Source organism: Mustela lutreola, chromosome 7 (genome assembly GCF_030435805.1).
Source record: "Mustela lutreola isolate mMusLut2 chromosome 7, mMusLut2.pri, whole genome shotgun sequence".
NCBI lineage: Eukaryota > Metazoa > Chordata > Mammalia > Carnivora > Mustelidae > Mustela > Mustela lutreola.
In genome coordinates this window covers 52,859,291-52,883,101 of record NC_081296.1, presented here as the reverse complement: position 1 = coordinate 52,883,101, position 23,811 = coordinate 52,859,291, and the positions used below count along the sequence as shown (strand labels likewise).

The 23,811-nt window shown below is 37.3% G+C and overlaps 1 protein-coding gene across 1 annotated transcript; it reads right to left on the bottom strand.

Moving 5' to 3' along the window:
* Nucleotides 1–3,850: 3,850 nt before the first annotated feature.
* Nucleotides 3,851–23,655, bottom strand: RAB11A (RAB11A, member RAS oncogene family). Its single transcript, XM_059180867.1, has 5 exons — nucleotides 23,475–23,655; nucleotides 16,802–16,997; nucleotides 15,942–16,135; nucleotides 14,942–15,022; nucleotides 3,851–5,614 (listed from the first exon to the last, which is right to left on the bottom strand). Exons 1-5 carry the CDS (start codon nucleotides 23,512–23,514, stop codon nucleotides 5,475–5,477), a joined length of 651 nt encoding a protein of 216 aa, XP_059036850.1. The 5' UTR covers nucleotides 23,515–23,655; the 3' UTR covers nucleotides 3,851–5,474.
* Between the last annotated feature and the right edge of the window lie 156 nt (nucleotides 23,656–23,811).

Here is a 23,811-nt window from a genome sequence, read left to right as displayed (position 1 = left end):
CTTTCAACTTGTCAGTTCACAAGGCTTACATGACACTCAGAAATTATTCCCAATGTTTAACCAGGAATAACACATTTTTGTTAGAGACTAATAAGACTCATTCAGAAATTATCTAAGACAATTCTCAAGGGCTGGAGCTTGATATCTCAGTGAAAGACAAAGCATGATCAAGAGTTATAAGGCTAAAGGCTAAAAAAATTTACTGAGAATAGTGGTATTAGATTATGACTTGTGAGGTTCAGAATATTACCCAATACCATATATGATAACCTAAGGCTACAGGTTGGATACTCAACACAGAAGATTCAAGAATGACACATTCTATGAGCCATTCATCTAACCGGAAGATGGTAGAAGAGGCTCATTTAATCAGTATACGACAACACGGGAGAATCTTTCTCAGAAGGGATGGATGGATACACATGGATTCATTATACTGCCATTTGTACTTCTGTAAAATTGTTTTATAACATTTACATACCCATAATTTTATGTAACTTTTAATTAAAATATTTTTTAGTCTGAATGGTAATCCTCAGACTATAGCTCCCCAAGCTAAACTAGGATGAATTCTAGGATTAACCCCCTCACTCTTTTAGATGTTCCTTCTTTATTGTTCTGACATGGAATAGCAGGGGGAATAAATATTAGAATATAAATACGAACAAAGCACATTCCCATGCTTATGAATCTTACAATTTAGCAATTACAAAAGGGCAGAGATAAATGGAGGGTCCTAGTTATTAGCAGGATACTGATTATACATTTTCTTCCCTGACTTGCAGAGCTAGGAAGACTCAAGAGCAATGGTACAATCCAAACCCACAGAAAGGGAAAGCTCTAGTCTCCAGTGACACACTGTCAGATTCCCTCGTCAATTCCAGCTTCTACCTCCTAAGCCATTGATTGTCTAGTCCAGCAGATGGCCCTCCAGAACCTTGGAGAGGAGAATGTATAAGGACTGCCATCTTAAAGATCTTGTATTTAGGCATCCACATAAATGTAAAATAAAACCAGTAACTGATGATCCTAGTAGAGCCTGCATTATTGGTTTCATATCCAAGGTAGTCTGCAGAAATAGTATTGCTTCCTGGGACTTTCTGCATTCTTCCATTTCAGGCATGACCTATAATATTCTTAGGGGTTTATGAAGAAATGCTTTGGTATAGAGACTAGTACAAGGGTCAGTAACTTCTTAAAGACAAGGATCTGTACCGCTTCCCAAGAGAGAGGTATCCTGAGACTGGAAGCAGTCGAGGGAAATGAATCTAAAAGCAATACTCTTACTCACTGGCATTAACAGGCAAGTTTAGTTCACTGACTCAAAGAAAAGGAATCCTATCGGCTACTAATTTTCACGATCATCCTGGTACTGGTAACAGAGTAGCTAACAGCAAATATTACAGGACATCTATGCTGGGACCTATCAATAATATTAACTGAATTCAAATGGTTAGACTACTAAACTAACAACCAAATAATGCCATTTGTATCTTGTGTATTTTGCCACAAAAACCTATACACTTGGACTTAGTCATAGGTTCTCCTGGACAGCTAGCTCTATGGACTGTTCTACCTTCTTACAGATTTCTATAAGAGGTAATAGTAAAAAAAAAAATTAAACACAAATATTTTAAAAGTTCTCTCACCCAGACATGAATATATTTTCAAAGTATATTATTAAAAGCCAGCAGAATTTTAACAGAAGCCAAAACAAGCAGTTCTCAATTTACAGTTGACAAAGCAGCCCAAGTGCTCCTCCCCCCTTAGCACATGATACTTCGATGCATATTTTTGAAAATGACAGTCATTTTGCAAATGTTCTGAAAGCTTTCATCTTATGGAATACAGTTAACATGGAAATAATGATAACATTTTAATCAAGTTATTTTAAGACCAAAAACATTTTGCGAAGAAGTGCTTTTTACTTTTACTATTAAACTTGACTTCAAATTTGTAACAATTTAGCTTTAGTACCTGTAGAGTTCATTCACAGAAATACTGAACTGGAGCTGGGATGAACCCCAGAAATAATCTAACCCATTCCCCTCACTAACTGGAAGAAGGTGAGGCTCAGAGAGAAAAGACTAAAAGATCTGTGACTAGAATCCAGGTCTTTGTCACCCAGTTCAGTGCTCTATTATACCTGCTACTTTCAGTCTTAAACTCAAAGAGTTTAGCACACTTTTTAATGTATACCTAGTATCAGATGTCCTTTGAGATACTCTTTCTCTATCCTCCAACTCAATTTTCAACGAAATGGATGCTTCAATTAAAACCATTTCTCAGCCTATGATCTCCTTTACAGAAGCTATGATCTCCTTTACAGAAGCTGTAATGACATTTTGTATAATTCTATTGTTACCTTCGGCCTCCTGTAGTCTGGGGAATACAACCATCCTTTAAAACGTTCAAATGACAACTTTAGTTTATTTGGCCTATCCTTTACGTGAATGGAAAAAGTGGCCTGTCAAATCCCAGCAAGGGTGTGGTACCCAGCACCAACCCACCAAGAACAAAAATCAGCCTTCCTCTTTTTAGCACTAGCCTATTATGCTATCCCACTAAAGCATGTGATAGAAGCGGGTCCTTTCATGGTTCTCCCCCCACCCCCCAGGGAATGCATGCCATGCACAGTCCTTATACAAAATTCGTATTTTGTTTTGAAATTTTTTCAGGCTTAAAATGTTTGTAAGATATCAAATAATCAATTTCTATTTACTTCCTGTGTTTAAAAAAACAAAAACAAAAACAAACAAACTCCATAAACTGAAACCTAACAGGCTGGAATAAGTTCTTAATATCAACCCAAGCTTTGAATTATTCTGCTTCTGGTACTGGCCGAAAGTGTCTACACAGTTTTTTCTCTTTAAGGTAGATAGAAAAAACCATGACAACATTCAAACCACTGAGAGCATTTGTTATTTTGTAAATCCAAGTCACTGAAGACAAAATTAAAATGTTCATTTTCCTACTGATGAAATAAAGAAGACAAGCTCTGATGGGCAATCTAAACTCAAGACGTCTAACTCTTCTGCAGAACCTTTCAGAACTTAAAAGACCGCTGGCCTAAGTCACCAGCTAACACCCCTTCTTAGAATTACAATTTAGCATTCACAATGCAATGGCTAACAATAACTTACCCCTACAGAGTGGTAACTACTAGTAAAGAAAAATCATAGATAGCAGTTGAGACCATGACATACAAGTTAAATGAAGTCAAGATGGTTAACTGGCTTTTCAGAACAGGTTAAAAAAGTTTCAAAGTTAAAATAACTGAAAACCAGGGTCAAGCAGCAAAATACTTCTGAATTGCCTTGAGCCCTAAGCTGTCATAATATTTTAAATCTTAATGGTTCTTATTTGAGACAGTTGGTCTCCTGAGATCCTTTTCAGAATGAAGACACGGTTAAGATGCAATCAAAGACATTTTCTACTACTATTTAAACGGTTCTTGGAATTCTCCCAAAATCCAACCATGCCCACGGCAACATTAAGTCTATACTTGATGAAAATTCAAAGTTACTGATTTTCAATTCACAACCTAGAGTTTCCTTCATCCTAAATTTTGTGAAAGATTTACTACCAATTTTGAGTAAATCCCTCTTTCTGGTGACACTGTTATATATGAAGGTACAACGATTACTTCCTTAATGTTTTTGGTGATACTTTCTCCAAGAAAAGCATAATTGAACCATATGTCTAAAATCAACTCTAAATTCACACAATGATGCCTCCAATTTAGTGTTTACTCTGTAATGCAAGGACCTATGCTCTTCCGCATCAGAATCACATATTCCATGGCTGCATCCAAAGCACTCAGAGGAAAAATGTAATCTGACAACATAAAGAATAGTCCCCCTATAACTGTTTATTAGAATGTGAATATATTCCAAATCAATAACTAAAAAATAAAATTAAAACAAAAATAAATCAAGTTACAGAGCATGCATAAAATACAAAGTAGCGATTTACAAATAGATAATAGTATCTTCATAACCAACTAATACTCTAAAATAATAAGTGGCTACAGAAGAAAACCAAAAAGACTGACCACAGCAATGCCTTCCGTGTGCCCCACACGTCATGAGCACCGCAAAAGATAGATTAACTATGAAACATAGTAATCTATGCAAGCCCACACACACATATTTTTGTACTTGGGGGATATTCCACCATCCTGAATAGTATCAATTCAGTTGACACAACTTTCAGAACACTGCAGAGTAAGTGCTTAATATTATCCACAAGAAAGTAAAATTCAGTATTAGTAGTGCACATTTCTAAATGGGAAACTAGTTGCTCCACCGATTTTAATAATGTAATGGGGAAAAAGTAGTTCAGGTTTGTATAATGCCTAAATGCATTCTATTTAAACTCAAGGTACTACATACTAAAAGAATACATGCCGTTAAGTGGTACCACTTGAGCAGAAAGTAACCTCTCACTATATTCTTCAGACATACTGACACCAGATATTTAACTGGACTGTATTCCTTAATATATTGCAAAACTCAAAAATTAGCATTGTTAAAATAATCATCCATGCCTGCTGATAGATATGGTGATAAAACTAGGTTGCATTTCATTTACTGGAAGGTTTTAAGACAAAATTAACACTTCACAATTTGATACTAACAGCATTAAATCAGTTATTGCCTGAGCAATAAAATGCCACATAATCTACTGCCAGGAAATTAGATGAGTTCAATGAATCGGGCTGCCTGATCATTTCAACAGAGGCATCTCAGATGGAATTCCACCAGTCTCTCAAGTTCCCAGCCTGCCAGGCAGCATCGTTTAACATATGGCTCCATAACCACACTGCTACTGAAACCATAAAACAGTCTTTTGTTTATTAAGATAATTCTTGTCCAGAAAAAGTGTCCCCCTCTCTAATCAACTTTGATGCTTACAAAAATTAAAAAACAAAATTTACTAAACTACTTAATCCTATTAAGGCATTTTAGAAATTGATTTCCAGAATAATGGAAAATTTTCAAGCTCTCAAAATCCTGCTGTTTATAGGGAAATTCTTAGATTTGTGGAAATATACACTACATTGAGAGAAGAGTGTATGAATTATAAGCTGCTCTGTGGCAAACTGATAGCTTATTTCTTCTAAAGTCTTCTTAGTTTGATCAAGACCAATAGGTCTGAGCTTCAAGTGATCAAGTTCTAATATGTCCTAGAGTGACAGGCTTCCATGATGAAAAGTAAACAATAACTGAGGAATCCAAACATTCAGTTTATTAAACTAAGGCTAGTGAAGCCAAAGCATGAAAAAAAGCTGCAGTCGTTCGGGACAAGTGGATGATTTTATAAAGCTAAAATCAAAAGACTTAAGACATGAGAAAATCCATAAGTATGAGAAGTAATAAAACACAAAGTGACCACAAGAATTACAAATATATTTAAATCTCAGACCTGGGAAATGGACTATACACAGCCTTCTAGGGGAGAAGAGAAACGCCTTATATGTTCTGACAGCACTGCACCTTTGGCTTGTTTTCAGTGGTTGGTGGAACATGAATAGGAACCACATTGTTGCTTGGAGACATGTCATTTTCACGTCTGTCTGACATTTGCTTCTGGGAAACAATGCGGTAGATCTCTGGAAAAAAAAAAACAGCAATACTCACTATGAATAGACTGATTAGTAGCAGCTACAGAAGTACACAGAAGTAGAAAACAGATTTGCAGAAAATGACTGCAAATAAACTTGGACAAAGAATGTATAAATTTAAAGTTTTATTTTCAAACAGCCATTGATTAGAGTAACAGTAAGAAGAGAAAAAAAGGTTTTCCATTTCAGAAGGAAAGGTTCACCAATCACTTAAATAGATTGGTTCAAAGACATTACAGTTTATGGGATTAGATCTAAATTAAGCTAGGAGAAAAATAAAAATTAAACCATGAGAGTATTTTTAGTCTGACCCTTATCAAAATCCCCTGCATACACTGATACTGTACAACAGAAAAATAAAAATAAATTCTGCACTATGAGATACATTAGTATATTTCGTGTCTGTATAGGGAAGAGCATAACTTCATAAATACGCCAAAATCCCAAAGGACTCTTAAAAAGGGAGGGAAAGATAACGTCTATCAATGCCTCCTGAACTACTAAAGTTAAATTGTAATGAAATAATTATTAACCAGGAACTTAAGATTTTATGACACTTACCAAAACTAACTATAAACAAAACAAAATAAAACAAAAACTGTCTACCTTTTCCCCTAGACATTAAACTCTGTAAAGACAAGCACTTTATCAACCTTATTCAGTTTTTTTTCTCCAGGATATGCCATATAGTAGGGGTGTGGTAAGTAACTAGTTGGTCCAATAAATGTTATTAACTTCCTCTAAGCCACGTATCTTTATTAACTCATTTTATTTGGTCCTTTATTTCACTGACTGAAAGTATCTCCCTCGGACTAAATTATAAACTCCTTACAAACAGAGGTTGTATCTTGTTTATCTTTGGTCTCCTAGTTCTCCTCCTCCCAAAAAAAAAAAAAAAACCAAACAAACAAACAAAAAAACACCTGAAAAGGTAAGAGAATTCTAAAACTGGGACAAATTGATATGATGTGCCTCCTATTATGATGTACTATGAAAGACACTGGATTCCTATGAAGGACATCAATGTTTTGTATTCTTGCCAAAATTATTTAAAATTAATTTATCCTAAGAAAACAATTAGATTGTCCCAGATTGAGGGACAATCTACAGAAAAACTGGCCAAGAGTCTTCAAAAATTTTGTTATAAAAATGCATTTAAAAGATGGAGGCAAATGTTCTACAACTGTAGTGACCAATATGGCAGTCACATACTTAAATTTAAAATCCAATTCCTCAGTCCACAAGCCATATTTCAAGCACTCAATAACTTGTGCCCAGCTCTAAATAGCTACTCTATTTAATAATACCCCAGATATAAAACAATTCCATCGGGGCACCTGGGTGGCTCAGTGGGTTAAAGCCTCTGCCTTCGGCTCAGGTCATGATCCCAGGGTCCTGGGATCGAGCCCCACATCGGGCTTTCTGCTCTGCAGGGAACCTGCTTCCTCCTCTCTCTCTGCCTGCCTCTCTGCCTACTTGTGATCTCTGTTAGATAAATAAAGAAAAAATCTTTAAAAAATAAAAATTAAAATAATAAAATTAAAAAAAAAATAAAAATAAAAATAAAACAATTCCATCAATGTGTGACCTTTGGCTGAAATGACATTTAAAATGTAAAAATCAAATCTATAAAAGAATTAGTAGTGTACTTGGAGAAACAGGAATATGGACTGCACATTAGTTAATACCATATGCACATAAATTTCTTAAATATGATATATGGTATTGTGATTATGCAGAATGCCTTGTACTTAGGCGATAAAATGTTTCAATATTAACTTGTAAAAAGTGACACAATGTCTGTAATTTACTTTCTGAAGACTGAGCAAAAGGGAAAAAAAGTATACACACACATAGAAATAGATCAAATGTGGTAAAGTGATGATTCTATAAGGGTACAACATTATTTCTATAATACTTGAAAATTTTAAAAATAGAAAGTTAAAGGCTAAGAAAGAGGAAGTAGAATTGTATTTTCAAAATGCTCCAAGAGCATGTCAACCAACTGTAATGTAGTAACATCACTTGGATTGGATTCTAATTCAAAGTGTTAAAAAAAAAAAAACTGAGACAGAAAATTTTAATACTGTGTGGATAAGTAAGAAATTACTTGCCAATTTTTGAATAGTTTTGTTGTTATGGGTTTATGCCGTAATCGTTAAGCTATACATCATGAAATGTTTACCAATTAAATGATGTAATATCTGCCATTTGTTTAAAAAAAAAAAAAAAAAGGAATAGGTGGAACAAAACACTGGTCATGAACTGATGGTTGTTGGTGGCTACATGGGAGTTCAGGATACTGTCCTCCTTTTGGTAATGCTGGAAACTTTCTACTACGAAAAAGAAAAATGAATGTGTTAAATAAAAACATTTTCTCCAAATTAAGAACTAATTTCCCTAAAATTGAACAACAGCAAGCTGTAGTCAACTGATATGTAAACCAGCAAAAACACTGACAGCAATAATGTACCTTTTCTTACTTTTTTGGGGGTTGGGGGGGTGGCTAAAATTTATGTTTGAGAAGACTGACACTACTTCTCAAAGCTGAAGAAGTATCAAGGGAAAAACAATAAAGAAAGCCTACTGATTGAATTTTTTTAAAAAAGGATATGTAGTCTTCATTTAGATTCTTTTTATTGCAAAAAGATGGAAATGGGAGAACTTGTCAAGGGTCAAGGAAAAGACACTCATTCAATCAGGCTAGTGGCTAAAGAATAAAGACAATTAACAACTTAATGTAAAACTCTACTGTTCATTCTTTAATGTTCTCTCTATTCCCAAACTGGATGGCTCCTCTTTAAAAGTGCAAATGATTAAATGTGACCCTCTACAATTTTAACTTTACAAGTTGTTCTGAAGATTCAAGTTAGGGAAACCAAAACAAAAAATATTTTTAGGCTCTTACATGAAAAGCAAATACTGTAACAGAATAAAAGGCAGAGTTCTCAGAGAACAGAAAGTTAAATATTAAAGAGATCCCATTACAAAGCAAGAAATGTGAGCAGTATTGTATAACTGGTCTGCAAGTACTGCACACTATTTTGTAGAAATAGATTACTGTGACATTTGTCCCAGTCACTAAAAAGAGATCCGCTAATGAAAATACCAAAGCAATAAGGAAAATACGAAAGCACTGGTCAAAAAACATAAAAGAAAACTTTTCTTCAAGTAGAATGGGCACTAAGAAGCTACTCAAGTAATTTATTTAACATCTCCTGTGGCTTTTTAAAAGAAAAAAACACCTTTGTTAAGAAAACAGGAAGCAGGTAGCTTCTAGCTGGTATCTGATTAGAGGTTATTTAAGTGAAGGAAGAGAAACAGGACTAATAAAGTACTAAACCAGATGCAAATATTTTCTTCTTTCAAGGGCATGTTCTCCCTTAGAACCAAATGTATATGATACAATTCCTACACAACCCCTTTTCAAGATTTCCAAAGGTTAGGCAAGGTTAAAAAGAAAAGGAATTCTTCTGTGTCGTTCCTATATTAGAATCTCTTATAAATCTAAGTAGTAAGTTAAAATATTAATAGAAGATAGTTTTAAATAGAACCTGGTAAAATTCAATTAAAAAGACATATGCCTATTTCTACTCTAATGAAGGTATGAAGCAAGTTACAAAGTACACTCTAAGGAAATTAAATGCAACTGTTCCAAATTGGGGAATTAAAAAATCCCTGGGCTCTCAAAAATTGTGAAAATAACAAAAGCCTGAGTTATTCCACTACAGCCTAGGTTAGAATTTCTTAGGCCTTCTTCAAACCCATTGCTCACCGTTAAATTTCTGGAACATCAAAAAAATGCTCTGACTGATATACCGACACAAATCTGAAAGACTGCCACATGCCAAAAACAAAAATACTACACCTAGGGGCGCCTGGATGGCTCAATTGGTTAAGCGTCAGACTCCCGATTTCAGCCCAGGTCTTGATCTCAGTCAGTGTCAAGCATTCAACCCCCACACTGAACTCCATGCTAGGCACAGCGCCTACATTTAAAAAAAAGAAAGAAAGAAAGGAAGGAAGGAAGGAAGGAAGGAAGGAAGGAAGAAAAAAAGGGGGGGGGTGCCTGGGTGGCTCAGTGGGTTAAAGCCTCTGCCTTCAGCTCAGGTCATGATCCCAGAGTTCTGGGATCAAGTATTGGCTCTCTGCTCAGCAGGGAGCCTCCTTCCCCAACTCTCTCTCTCTGCCTGCCTCTCTGCCTCTTGTGACCTCTGTCAAATAAATAAAGCAAATCGTTAAAAAAAAATCCTACACCTAATTAAATGATTCTCACTATTTTAATGATAAAATTAAGAATTCAGCCTTCAGGGCGCCTGGGTGGCTCAGTGGGTTAAGCCGCTGCCTTCGGCTCAGGTCATGATCTCAGGGTCCTGGGATCAAGTCCCGCATCGGGCTCTCTGCTCAGCAGGGAGCCTGCTTCCCTCTCTCTCTCTGCCTGCCTCTCCATCTACTTGTGATTTCTCTCTGTCAAATAAATAAATAAAATCTAAAAAAAAAAAAAAAAAAAAAAAAAAAGAATTCAGCCTTCATAACTAAAAAATGACTTGTGCTTATTATGTGGAGAAACCTTACAGGTACCACTTTAACCAAGTGATCAGAGTTAACATCACCAGTAAATAAATGCAACAAACCAGTATCATGACCTCCAAATGAGATACACTCAAATCACTTTTGTCGTGTTCTTGCTGAAACTGCAATAATCTGAATTTAATCATGAGGAAACATGAGACAAACCCAAATGGCAGGACACTATAAAATAAACGACCTGTACCCTTCAAAAGATGTCAATAAACTGAAGACTAAGGATCTGTTCCAGATCACAGGAGATGTAAAAGGTAGGAGAGCTGAATGTAATGTGTGATTTGATCTCAGAATTTCTTCTGCTAATAAGCATGTAATTCAAACAACTGGAAAGATGTGCACAAGGTCTGTAGCTAAACATTGATATGGACTACAATCTAACTCTGATTTTTTATAACTGCACTATGGTTATGAAAGAGAACATCCTTGTTTTTTAAAAATATGCACTGAAAAGCACTTAGGTGCAAGAGGCAACATGTCTGCCACTCTCAAATGGTACAAGAAAAAAAACAGTACACGGCATCACTGTCAAAACTCTAAGTTAAAAGAAAAAATAATAAGGGTATGGCAGTATGGGTTAAAAACATCCCTTAACAAACCTGAGGATGAAAGAAAACAAAACTGCACAGCAATGAAAAGTCTGGGCAGTCTAGCAGGCTCAACTCAAGTACTAGCTAACTACTTCTAAAAATATCAGCAAAATTGTCATGGAGTTACCAGCAAATTCACAGATGTTAAAAATGCCACAGGTCTATTCTAAACAAGCAACACAATTAACTTTGGAGTAATAATGTAGATAAATTTTCCACACATAATTTTCTACATTAAAAAATTAAAAACCTGGGCGCCTGGGTGGCTCAGTGGGTTAAGCCGCTGCCTTCGGCTCAGGTCATGATCTCAGGGTCCTGGGATCGAGTCCCGCATCGGGCTCTCTGCTCAGCAGGGAGCCTGCTTCCTCCTCTCTCTCTCTCTGCCTGCCTCTCTGCCTACTTGTGATCTCTCTCTGTCAAATGAATAAATAAAATCTTTAAAAAAAAAAAATTAAAAAAAAAAAAATTAAAAACCTGTTTTTTCCTCCAGCAACAGCAAACACAATGTAATTGCTCTATTAACGCTGTCAACATTCAAGGTAGAATTAAACCTAATGAGATTACTGTTGTCTTTTCTGGTTTTTTGTCCTCCCCATTTCTTTTACCCCCCCCCCTTTTTTTTTTTTAAAGATTTATTTATTTTGGCGGGGGGGGGGGCAGAGGGAGAGGGAGAGAGAAATCCAAGCGGACTCTGCACTGATCATAGAGCCTGATGAGGTGTTAGATCCCATCATCCCTAAATCACCACACAAGCCTAAACCAAGAGTCAGATGCTAAACCAACTGTACTACCCAGATGCTGCATTCCTCCCTGTTTTTTCTAAGTATTAATACTCCCACTGGTATAAAGAGAAGAAAAGTTTAGAACAAACATCCTAGCACATGCAAAAGAACAGAGGTCTACTGCCCTATGCAATAGCAGCTGATCCCACAGAACAACACAGAGATTTGCAGAATAAGCTGAGAAAGTAGTGAATATAGAAAGGAAAAACGGTAGTAACTGAAGCTAGTCTTCTTAAATCTAGAGTGAATTTTAAGAAAAATAACCAAATATTCATCTTTTTTTTTTTAAAGATTTTATTTATTTGACAGAGAGAGAGCCAAAGAGCACAAGCAGGGGGAATGGCAGAAAGAGAGATGAAGAAGCAGGCTCCCCATTAAGCAGGGAGCCCAATGTGGGGCTCAATCTCAGGACCTTGGGATCATGAGCTTATTAGCTGAAGGCAGAGCCACCCAGGCACTCCTAAACGTTCTTCATCTTTAAGGACAAAACAGTTTAATGTGAAGTATATATCATACTTATTGATTAGTTAGTTCATGTTTGAGTGATCATTAAGTTCAATGTTATAAACTGGTACATAAAATAGTTAACTGCAGGTAGTCTCATCTTCACATAGCATCAGAACAGTCTAGAAACAGAGATCAGAATGGGCTACATTACAGAGGAGAACTGATGGGACATAAAAATATCTCAACAAGGGGGCACGAGGGTGGCTCAGTGGGTTAATGCCTCTGCCTTCGGCTCAGGTCATGATCCCAGGGGTCCTAAGATCAAGCCCCGCATCAGGCTCTCTACTTAGCAGAGAGCCTGCTTTCCCCTCTCTCTGCCTCTCTGCCTACTTGTGATCTCTGTCAAATAAATAAATAAAATCTTAAAAAAAAAAAAAAAAAACTCAACAAGAACTGACTAAAAAGTTTTTTCAGATGTTTTCAGAAGCCTTGAGAGACTCACAGACCCTCAAGATGACTTAACTCACTCACTACTTAAGATACTGTGACTCTAGGATGAGGGAGGTTCAGTGACTAGTTACACAAGGAGTAGGAACAAAATGCTAGTAAAAACCTACAATTTGGGGCACCTGAGTGGCTCAGTGGGTTAAAGCCTCTGCCTTCAGCTCAGGTCATGATCCCAGGGTCCTGGGATTGAGCCCTGCATAGGGCTCTCTGCTCAGCGGGGAGCCTGTATCCTCATCTCTCTCTCTCTCTCTGCCTGCCTCTCTGCCTACTTGTGCTCTCTGTCAAATAAATAAATAAAATCTTAAAAAAAAAAAAAAAACAACTACAATTTGTAGGTATAAATTTTGTACTCTACATATTGATTCACTAAGAATCTGCACAAGTGATTTTAAGATAAGAAGTAGAGGGGCGCCTGGGTGGCTCAGTTGGTTAAAGCCTCTGCCTTCAGCTCAGGTCATGATCCCAGAGTTCTGGGATCAAGCCTCACATCAGGCTCTCTGCTTGGCGGGGAGCCCGGCTTCCCCCTCTCTCTCTACCTGCCTCTCTGCCTATTTGTGATCTCTGTCTGATAAATAAATAAAATCTTTAAAAAATATATATATAGGAAGTAGAATTTGCAGATACACAGCAATATTTAAATCTTGCTTGCAATGTCTATAATGAAATCTGACACAGAGTTTCTAAAGGAAAGCTACTATGTTCCAAAAACTAATGCAACCTTAGCACCAGTTGTTAGTCGCTATTTTTCTGGTAACAGAAAAGAGTTCTATTAAACTATTGTTTATTATATCTACTGTATGTGAATCACCAGTATCTACTTTATGTTTAACGAAGTTTTTTTTTCATTCTTTAATGACTATTTAGCTACTAATTAATCAAATGTCCACTCTGTACCAGGGATAGCTAAGTGTTTTACATGTAAGAACTCATGTACTCATTTTTGGAGTCTAGAGTAGATGTCTCAAATGACAGGTGATTCTTTTCGATGGGTTATAGAGACAAAAACCTTTAAGTCACAACATAACAATCAAGTCAAATCATATCACAAGGTATTTATAAATATAAGCCACCTTCTCTCAAAACAAAAAAAACCTCCCCAAGACATATTTAAATTTTACAGATAAAGAATTTAAGGCCTAGAAAGGTTAAGTAATTTGGCTAAGATTACAAAGCCAATGAAAAGTGAAGGAGGCAGGACTAAAATCTAAGCCAGCGCTCCAAGTCCATGCTCTTAAATTCTAGGCTTTATTCTCTACCTATTTCCTATTTAAATAATCTGTGAATCACTAAATTCTACACCTAAAACTAATATTACCTGTATGTTAACTAACGAATTTAAATAAAAGCTTAGAAAAATTAAGATTAAAAAAATTGGGGCACCTTTGTACTCAGTTAAGAGTTTGACTCTTGTGGAGCCTGTTTAAGATTCTCTCTCTCTCTCTCTCTTGCTCTCCCTCTGCCCTCCCACCTTGTGCTCACTCTCTCCACCAAAAAAAAAAGTTTTAAAAAATTAAAAATTAAAATCCTTTCACTTCTAATATAAGTGCTGCATACAAAGAATACATTAAAATCTTGTTACATTAAAATTGGAAACTAATTTAACCATTTCTCCATACGGACTTGTTAGAACACCATATTAGACTATGCTATATAGTAATCCTATACTCCATTATTTACAGAGTTCTTAAAAATAATATATAATTTTACAGTACTTTAAAAAACCCAAACTACTTACTAGAGGATTATGATTAAACTTGCTGATAAATTGGTCATTCTAATAAAGTCAAAGTTAGTCAACACAAATACACTGTCTTCTTGTAATTCAAGGTTGACCTGATCTGCACAACTACATTTTAAAACAGCATGAACTTTGTTCTTTCCCCACTACTTATTTAAACGTTTCCATCTGTAATCACTTGCTGATTCTCTCCACAGGTGACACTGTGCTGCTTCTACAACATATCACAGGAGAATTTTACTTTTTTCACTTAAATTTTTTTAAAAATGTGGTTTTCTCTAGCTGCTACTACAATGTATCAGAACAAAGGAAGCCTTTTCTTTACTGAATTTCAAAGGGCATTTATATCTTTCCATAGCCAGGATTTCAATATTTATCTTATGAAAGTGCCTTTGAGCATTACCACAAAGTATGGAATACCTGGATGAAGTAATAATAGAAGTGAGGAGTATTTTCAAAGTACTTTTCCCAATATAAACCAGATAAATGAGGATCATTAAAGCTCAGTGTGCAAGGGTTAACTAATTTGGTCCTTTAACAGCTCTTTACAGCAGCACTCAAATGATAGTCACTCTCCGTGTGATATATAGTTGTTTCTTAATTTGTTTAAATTACATTCCTAAAACATCAAATTTTCACTAATATAATCTAAAAATTCAAGTCTTACCTGTCAGAATTGTCTGAAAAGCAGCTTCTACATTTGTAGAGTCTAGGGCTGAAGTCTCAATGAATGACAAACCATTCTTTTCTGGCAGGGAGGGGTGGGGAGATAAAAACTTCAGTCTTGTCAAATTTTACACAAGAGATGTAACATATTCAAGGCTTCAAAAGGAAAATATAAACTTTCTAAAAATTAAGGCCTCCCCAACTTCTTCAGCAGTTAAGGGCATCAAAGAATAGTGAGAAATTTTCACTGGCTTCTTAATTAAGAAATACTTATTACAGCTACATACTATCAATGAACAGCAATAAATGACGTTACTCAAAATATAATAAGCTTATCAAATACTCAGTTATTTCCATCTATTACCGTCCTTCTCCCCCATCAACCCACAGAGTTATACAAACATGGATAGGTAGGTGTTATTCACTTAAAACTCTATTTTTTTTTAATGAAGTTTCTTGCCTAGAAAACTTAAAAAACTATTCACATCAAATCACTAACACATCGTCACAACTTTCAACTAGTCAAGAATACACAATCCTGCCTTCTGATAGGCTACCCCTACCAGAACAGAAGAGGTAGGCAGGTCCTCTACTAAGCCAAAAAGTTTTTAACTCCTAGTAGCCACATTCCCTGTGGGTTGTTAACACTCCGTGGGCCAGTATCTTTCAGACCCACACAGAGCAGCCTTACACAGACATAACAGAGAAATAGACAGGAAGCACAGAATAAACTGATAGATGTCATCTACCCCTTCAAAAGGAAAGAAAGTAGGATTTATATTTAACTTTTGGCAGCAAAAACTACAGTGTTACAATTCAAAGTTAAGCAAAAGAGAAAGTCATCACAAACTTTCAGAACAACAATCCTCGCTGAGCTTTCATGTTTACCTTTCTGAAACTATTGTAAGCGATTACAGTCAGTTAAAAAGTATCAAAACTGCAAGATGTTAAGAGTAAAAAATACAGAATCTCTGTAATACCAGGCAATTCGTATCACTAACCTGCAAACGCTCTTGCTTCATCTGTAGGAACTGCCCTGAGATGACGCAAATCACTCTTATTGCCCACAAGCATGATAACAATGTTACTATCAGCGTGATCTCTCAGTTCTTTCAGCCATCGTTCTACATTTTCATATGTGAGATGTTTAGCAATGTCATACACCAATAAGGCACCTACAGCTCCACGATAGTATCTGAAAACAGAAAGAGGTATTTAACTATTAGGAAACAACCATACAATGAAAGAGAACACCAGAAAGAACTAAATATATGGATTATTTATATATATATATATATATATATATATATATATATATATTTTTTTAAGATTTTATTTATTTATTTGATAGAGAGAGATCACAAGTAGGCAGAGAGGCAGGCAGAGAGAAGGAGGAAGCAGGCTCCCAGCTGAGCAGAGAGCCCGATGTGGGGCTCCATCCCAGGATCCTGGGATCATGACCTGAGCCGAAGGCAGAGGCTTTAACCCACTGAGCCACTCAGGCGCCCCATATATGTGGGTTTTTTTTTTTTTTTAATTTTATTTATTTGGACAGAGATCACAAGGCAGAGAGGCAGGCAGGGGGTGGGGGGGGAGGGAAGCAGGCTCCCTGCTGAGCAGAGAGCCCGATGCAGGACTTGATCCCAGCACCATGAGATCACAACCTGAGCCAAAGGTTTAAGCCACTGAGCCACCCAGGCGCCCTAGATTATATATTTTTAAAAACATATTTTATAAGTACATTTCAAAATTCTAATACTGGAATTCTTACAAGGGAAAAAAGTACTTTTTCCAATACCAAAAATCAGCTAATTCAGTTGACGGAGTCTATTTCTTAGAAATTAAAGACTACGAGACTTACGCTGATGTTATAGCTCGGTATCGCTCCTGCCCTGCCGTGTCCCATATCTGTGCCTTTATGGTCTTCCCATCAACCTGGATGCTTCTTGTTGCAAACTCTACTCCAATGGTGCTCTTACTTTCAAGATTAAATTCATTTCGAGTAAATCGAGATAAGAGATTACTCTTCCCAACACCAGAATCTCCAATAAGGACAACTGAAAAAAAAAACAACAAAGCACTTAAGGTCAGATGAATGAGGCAGATACCGTTCAGAATACCACTATGTTTTAAAGCAAAAAAGACAGAGCACCTGATTTTTTAAAAGGGATGGGGGTAGAGGAGAGACGAAGAGTCCATGTTCTTTACCTGTTACCAATCGATAAAATCAATTTATTCTTTTTAAACTATGTCTACCTACATAATAACTTCCACACATCATCTGCTTAGCACAAACACAGTATCCTGTCTTACACATGCAATTTTAACTACAGGTCCACTAGGCACTGATTAATTACTGTCAATGCTATACCAACCTTACTACCACAGAAGGTAACAACATGAAAGATACCAAATAAACTCCAAATAAACAATTTGTGATATTAAAGTATATCGTATCACACATGAAAGCAATAAAGGATGTTAGTGAGTAGAAAAGAGGGAAACAGTGAAAATGTTCTTAGTTTCATCAAAGACTGGGTGTGACCTCAGGACTCACACCTTGGCAAAATGAAACCTATTTACCATATGAGGCATCACATTTATAAACTTTGCCATCCAGATCACAGACACTATGATGACCTTTTCATAGTTGCATTTATCAGATGGGCAGGAAGCTATATAGACCTCTACAAAAACAGACACCCCAATTAAGTTTAACAGGAGCCCTAGGAAGCTAATAATTCCGACTTACTCTGAGTAAAGGCCAAAGCAAGGAGGTCACATACTTTGTCTCTTATGACTTAAGACTTTTTATTTTAAAAACAAGTGTGGTTTAGATGAATTTATTTCCTGTGATTACTATAGAAGGCAGTTTATTTACTAATACATGAGGATTTTTTTCCCACCCAAGGCAATGTTATCCTTAAGAATTTCATAAACAATGGGAAAACAAGCAGATAACTTGTTCTAAAGTATTTCTATCTGAATTTAAAGGACAAAATGAGTTCACAGGTTTATAGAACATGAACCAAAAAACTTTTTACAAAGGAAAAAAAAAAAAAACCGCTATCAGCATTTCAATGTTTTTCTTACCTGCTAAATGATTTAGGCAACAGGACTAGAAAATCAAACGTGAGAACACCACCAAGGAGTAAGACCATGCCTTATTAAAAATGATTATGATCTGGTGGTAAGGAGAGAGGGAGGTAAAAACTCTTAAGAACTCATAGCACTCTGGTCAGAGGGCAAAGAGAATCTATTATGCATTCCTTCCTTGCCACAAGAGTGGATATAAACTGGCCTCTAGACAGTCTTGGATAGAGTACATTACCAAATGCATATCTTCCTGACTTCCTCTATTAGCTGATTCAGCAAGAAATCATCCAGGTGGCAGTAACTCCATGCAGCACAAACAGCAGGTACTTCTAGCTATACTCAGAGATGTCAAAGGTACTGGGACAAACACAGATACTCTATCAAATGCTTTAACGTGGATAACAGGAAAGATGATAAGGTCATCAAAGCAACATGCCAAAACAATGCACTTCCAGTTTTCTAGGATGGTTGGTTATGTTAGTTTCCAAGGAGTACATTTCTGGCAGTGAGGTCAAATCCCATTTTCAGTGACAGTTGACCCTATTAACAGGATATACACACCACTGCCTCTTGGTGCAAGAGGCCTGATACTCTGCTCAGGAAACCCCTTGAGAACCATTTCTAAAGCCACACTAGCAATGAAGTGTAAAAGCCTCACTTGAGATGGGAACAGGGAAGAAGGGAAAAACCAAAAAGTTAAAACATGTCTACTTCATAGTCACTCAGATATCAGTAATTCAGGAGCCAGTCGGTTTAAAACCAAATGGAAGACATCTTGAATGACAATGCCTCTGGAAAATTAAATAACACACTCAAAGAACATCTTCTCCCTCCCACAAAAACTCTAGCACTTTCAAGTTTCGGTTTTTCCCTTCTGAGATCCATGTTAATTAATGATTATGCTCATTATCTCCCCACCTCAGCATAAAGACAGGGAAGGTGTTTTTCCCCTCCATGTAACCAATTAATTTTAACATTATAAAAAATAGCACCCTTATCTGAAAATACTTCAAGACTCATGAATGCTTTATACAGTATAAAATAATTATCTCAACTAGACATGGACAGAGTTGCCAGATTAAAAGACAAAAACTTGTTAAAGGATTATATCTTGAATGACACCAGAAGATATTGATTGGTTCTGTAAGAACAGTGCTGCCAAGAAGATACTGAGAAATGGCACAATAAGGAAAGCTGGTTTTATTCAGTTACCAAATGAGAAACCAAAACAGGATGGGTTACACTTAAGGTCACTAAAAAATAAACATACGAGAATGGATTAAATTACCTAAGCAACCTAAGAGAATTTACTGGCTATGACTGAAAAAGTAACCCCTCCCCAAAAGTTCATGGGACTCAATTTTTAATTAAAATACTTTCCCTCATTAAGATGACAATATATAATTGATCTTTAAAAATGTGACAAACTATATGATCACATCCTATAGTTCAAGAAAGTAATTTGCAATGATTTTCCAATGTTTTCCTTAACTAGTACCTTAAGTTAAAAGTACTTCCCACTTTAAATATTTTATAACTATATCCATCTATATAGTGTATGGAGAGGGAAGGAGAGTATGTATAATAATATAAACATAAATAACAGCATCTATATATTAAATATCTACAGTGTTTCTAAAATAACCTAATGATTTTATTACCACTTGGTTAACCTCACCTGAAGTTTAACTACCATTCTAATACCTAATATTAAATCTGCTTCATTATGTATCAAATATTAGGCTAAATGCCATAAGAGCAAAATATACATATAAATTATCCATTATTTAACAAGAAGTTCCACCTCTTCAACCACATTTATTTCTATATACTTTCTTGCAAACTAATGTACTAGACTAAAATTCAACAAATCAATCACAGTACATCAGATCTAAAAGTTATCACCTGAAAGGATAATTGGTCATTTTCATACTGATTTTTATAAATAAATGTAGGAAATTCTTCTACTCTTTCAACTATATTCATAGTTTTACCTCACCAAAAGCCTTGAAAATAAAATGCATTCGGTAAGTCAATAAGGCTTTAGCCTAGACAAGTTTTTCCAGATTCAGCAGAATCTGAGTTGCTCAACTGAAAGTTGTGAAAGAAAAACTACCAAGATGCAAGACAGCAAAGCTCCTGAGATCTTTTCAAATGACAATCAGCTGACGGTTAATTACTATTGACCTTCAGCTAGACTGAAAAGAAAATGATGTAGACTATGTATCCAGGTATTTTCAAAAAACGTGACTCCGAATTGGTGTCTACAACACCAATAGCAACTATGATTGATGCTTACTTCACTGTGTGTACCAAAGGGCCACCACATTGTATATACATAATTGTAGAATTAAATAAAGCTTTTAAAACAAAAAGTCTTAAAAAATAACCTCCCCACCTTGTACACCAAGAGTCTCCTATTGAGCTTAACTGAAGATTAATGTTCAAGAACAAATACATAACACAGAATACCTGTCTTGCTCTCTCCCCACATTACACTCCCATTTGGACCACTCCATCCTATACTAATCAAAATATCCCCTTCATTTTCAACTGGTTAGAGTTACAAACTTCCAGTTCGCTCAAGTATTAAGTGTGCAAGGTAAGCAGTCTAAAAGTAGAAATGTCTACCTCGTGTCGGTGAATAAACCTCTGTACAATGAAACTACTTTAAAATTATTGTTGCTCTGCTTTAAAATATAATCGTATACCCTGGGGCTAATAATACATTATATGTTAATAAAAAATTTAAAAACATACACACAATTTCAACAACCCAATCTTGATTATTTGTAAAGGATGGAATTTTTGAAAAAGCCTATATAGTGTATCAATAATGAATGCTTCCCTCTCTGAATCAAATACCAATTATAACCAGTGTAAGAAAATGGTTAACCAATAAACGAAATGTGTATCAAAATGTTCATGAAAAAATAAAAAAATAAAGATAAAATATATTCGTATAAATAAGAAATTGGCTAAATAATCAGCACTAAAGTTAAAAAAAAAAAGTGACTCATATCCTGTAAGAGCTTTTAAAAAGTGGAAATTCTTCTCAGCAGAATTTTTTAAACATCCTATGTTTAAACAGCAAAATGTACAACAAAATGAAACCATAACCCATAGAAACACAAAATACTTTAAAAGTTCCTACTTTTAAGTTTCTTTCATAATACTTAAATGCTCTTGAAGATTTAAGATTCCAAAAAGCTGACAAGAACCACAGTAACTTTCTTAACATTATTATCACTTACTGAATCCTCAAAACCAGTCTCATTTAATTCTGGTAAGAGTTCTGAGAGATAGGTATTATTTTCTTTTAACAGACAAGGAATTGGAGGCTCAAAGATCAAAAAGCAAGTTTAAGACCTGAATTTGAATCCAGACCTTTGTGATTCCAAAGCCCTGTGCTCTCAATCACTGTTAACAGGATGCTCTAATCCCAAGTTAAAATCCCTTAAACCAATTCAGGATAATTAATATTCTTAGTTAAAAAAATAAATGGTTTCTATAAACAACAGTCAAGCTCCAAACCAAACAGGAGAAATATTCTTATTAGTCTATCTTGTTCTAAATTAATCACTTGAAAGGTAGCTACAAAGGTCTACAACTTTGCACCTTATTTTAAGAAATAAAACTTTTAATGACTAACCACTACTCTCTAGGGTCTAGTAATTTCACATGACCTCAGAGGTCTTCAGCAAACAGTATGCTCTCAAACCCACCTCTCTTCTTTGTATTTATAAAATGCATTAAGTACTCTTCTCTGTAAATGATTTTGCACTATGGGGAATGAAGGTGAACACTGGATATACTCACCCTATAAGACAGAATATTCTGGCCCAGAGGAGTTAAGTGGTGATAAGATTTGCAAAGTATTGGTAAAGCAATGTTTCCTGCTTCCTTTAGTAAATCATTCTTGGCACCCAATGACAAGGTCAGAATCACCATGCTTAACACTCTTAAACTCCACCCTCCACTGTAAAGCTTTTATAGCAATGGTTTCTTCCTCCCTGGTAATGATCTTTGTTCAGCATACTACTGATGGCTGCCCTAATTCAGGAGCAGTGAAAGCATCTGAGTAAGAATGCATTCACTTAACCAAAAAAAAAAAAAAACCACACCATTTACCGTACTCTTTCCCATTGAAAACTGTACCCTTTATTTTTCTATTAAAAAACAACAACAACAAAAAACTATCGGCATTCTTTCCGACTAACCAACACGCTATCCATTCCCCACGCTCCAATGTGTTTTGTCCAAGGGCACTACGTTTCCCGATCTCCTAACACATGTTACATTTCACCAAAGAGCACATAAGTTTCCCTAGCCCCCACCTTTTGGAAAAGGTATGTGGCTAACTAGCACTCTTCCCTTCCTGTTCTAAAAACACCAAAATGTTGGATCCTCCCAGTGTTGCAGCAGGAAGCAACCAGTCCATAGTGATAAAGCAGGCACAACCTTTCCTGCTCAGGAACTGGGCCTTCAGGTCTGGCAAGGATAACAGCCACCACCCATCCGCAACCCCTTCTCGCTAGCTGAGTCTAGAGTTCTCCCGAGCTGGCTGCCGCTCGGTGGGGAGGGTAGGAGGAAAAAAGCCTAGATGGGAAGTCACAACAGTCTGCCGGGTCACTGCGACAAGTGCGCGCGTGGGTGATGGACAATCCCTCCTGCCCTACCCCCCACCCTCGGGGTCGCACAGGAGACGTGGGAGAGCTCTAAAATTATTTGGGGAGAAAAGGGAAGGAAATAGCTACCAATCCCGGGGGCAATGCAAGAAGGTTACTGACCACGGGACCTGTGGGGGCGGGTGGGGTGGGGACCCCTGGCCGGCTCAGATTTTAAGCCGGGCCTGGCCCAGGGAAAGGAAGGAGACCGCTCGAGAGGCGTCCGTCTGAGGGGAGGGGCTGTGAGGAGACGCAGAGGAGAGGCTCGTTCTAGGGGAAAGAGGGGGGCAGACGAGAAAAAGACCTGTAGTGGGAGTCCGCTCGCTCCAAAGGAAAGGTGTGCGAAAAGGAAGGGCCGGTCAGAGGGGTTCTAGAAAGGGGGGCGAGCCGAGAAGGGTGTATACTGAGGGGGAGGGGCGCCAAACCCGAAAAGATAGATGGTGGGAGGGGCGGCCGCTTTCCAGGGGCCGTCGAGCCCGGGAAACGAAGCCGATTTGGGAGAAAGCAGCCCGCCGGGAGGACACAGGGTGAGGGGCGCTGAGGATAACGAAGGCCTAAGGGCAGTTAGCTAAAAGCCTGGCGTGTGGGGAGGACTCCTCGTCTGAGGGTTGAAGAGCTGAGCTGGGAGACGGCAAGACAAATCGCCCAGAGAGGAAGGGCTGAGGAAGGCCGACTTCAGTGCAGGGGCAGCCCGCACGCGGGTCCCCCGGGAGTGTCCCGGGCCCCCGAACCGGGACTCGGTGAGGAAAGTGGGCGAGCCCACGGCCTCACCTTTGAAGAGATAGTCGTACTCGTCGTCGCGGGTGCCCATTGCGCGGCCGAGGAGCGAAGGGGCGGGAGCAGCAGTGGTATCGGTGGGACCAGGGGGCGTCGCTGCAGGGGTAACCCGAGAGCCGAGCTTCAGCTGCCGGACCGGGTAAAGAACCCCTCCCTGCCCCTACGACACTTCCGCCAGGCCCCAGCCCCTAAGGGGAAGTACTTCCGGGAGGCGGCGCTCCGCCCCTGAGCCCTGGAAGGGCGGTGCGCCGGAGCGTGGAGTCCGTCTTTAAATACTGCCCCCTCCAAGAAGTTTAAGGGAGGGGAAGTTGAGCTCCGGACTCCTGGCATG

What these genes read in the sequence shown, in the direction of transcription:
- RAB11A (XM_059180867.1), bottom strand. Translation starts at nt 23,514, where the DNA reads ATGGGCACCCGCGACGACGAGTACGACTATCTCTTCAAAG. An exon ending in TACCGAGCTATAACATCAGC is followed by an intron (nt 16,136 to 16,801) that starts GTAAGTCTCGTA and finishes TTCTGTTTTCAG; the next exon opens with ATACTATCGTGGAGCTGTAG. An exon ending in TTTTCAGACAATTCTGACAG is followed by an intron (nt 5,615 to 14,941) that starts GTAAGACTTGAA and finishes TTTTTTTTCCAG; the next exon opens with AGATCTACCGCATTGTTTCC.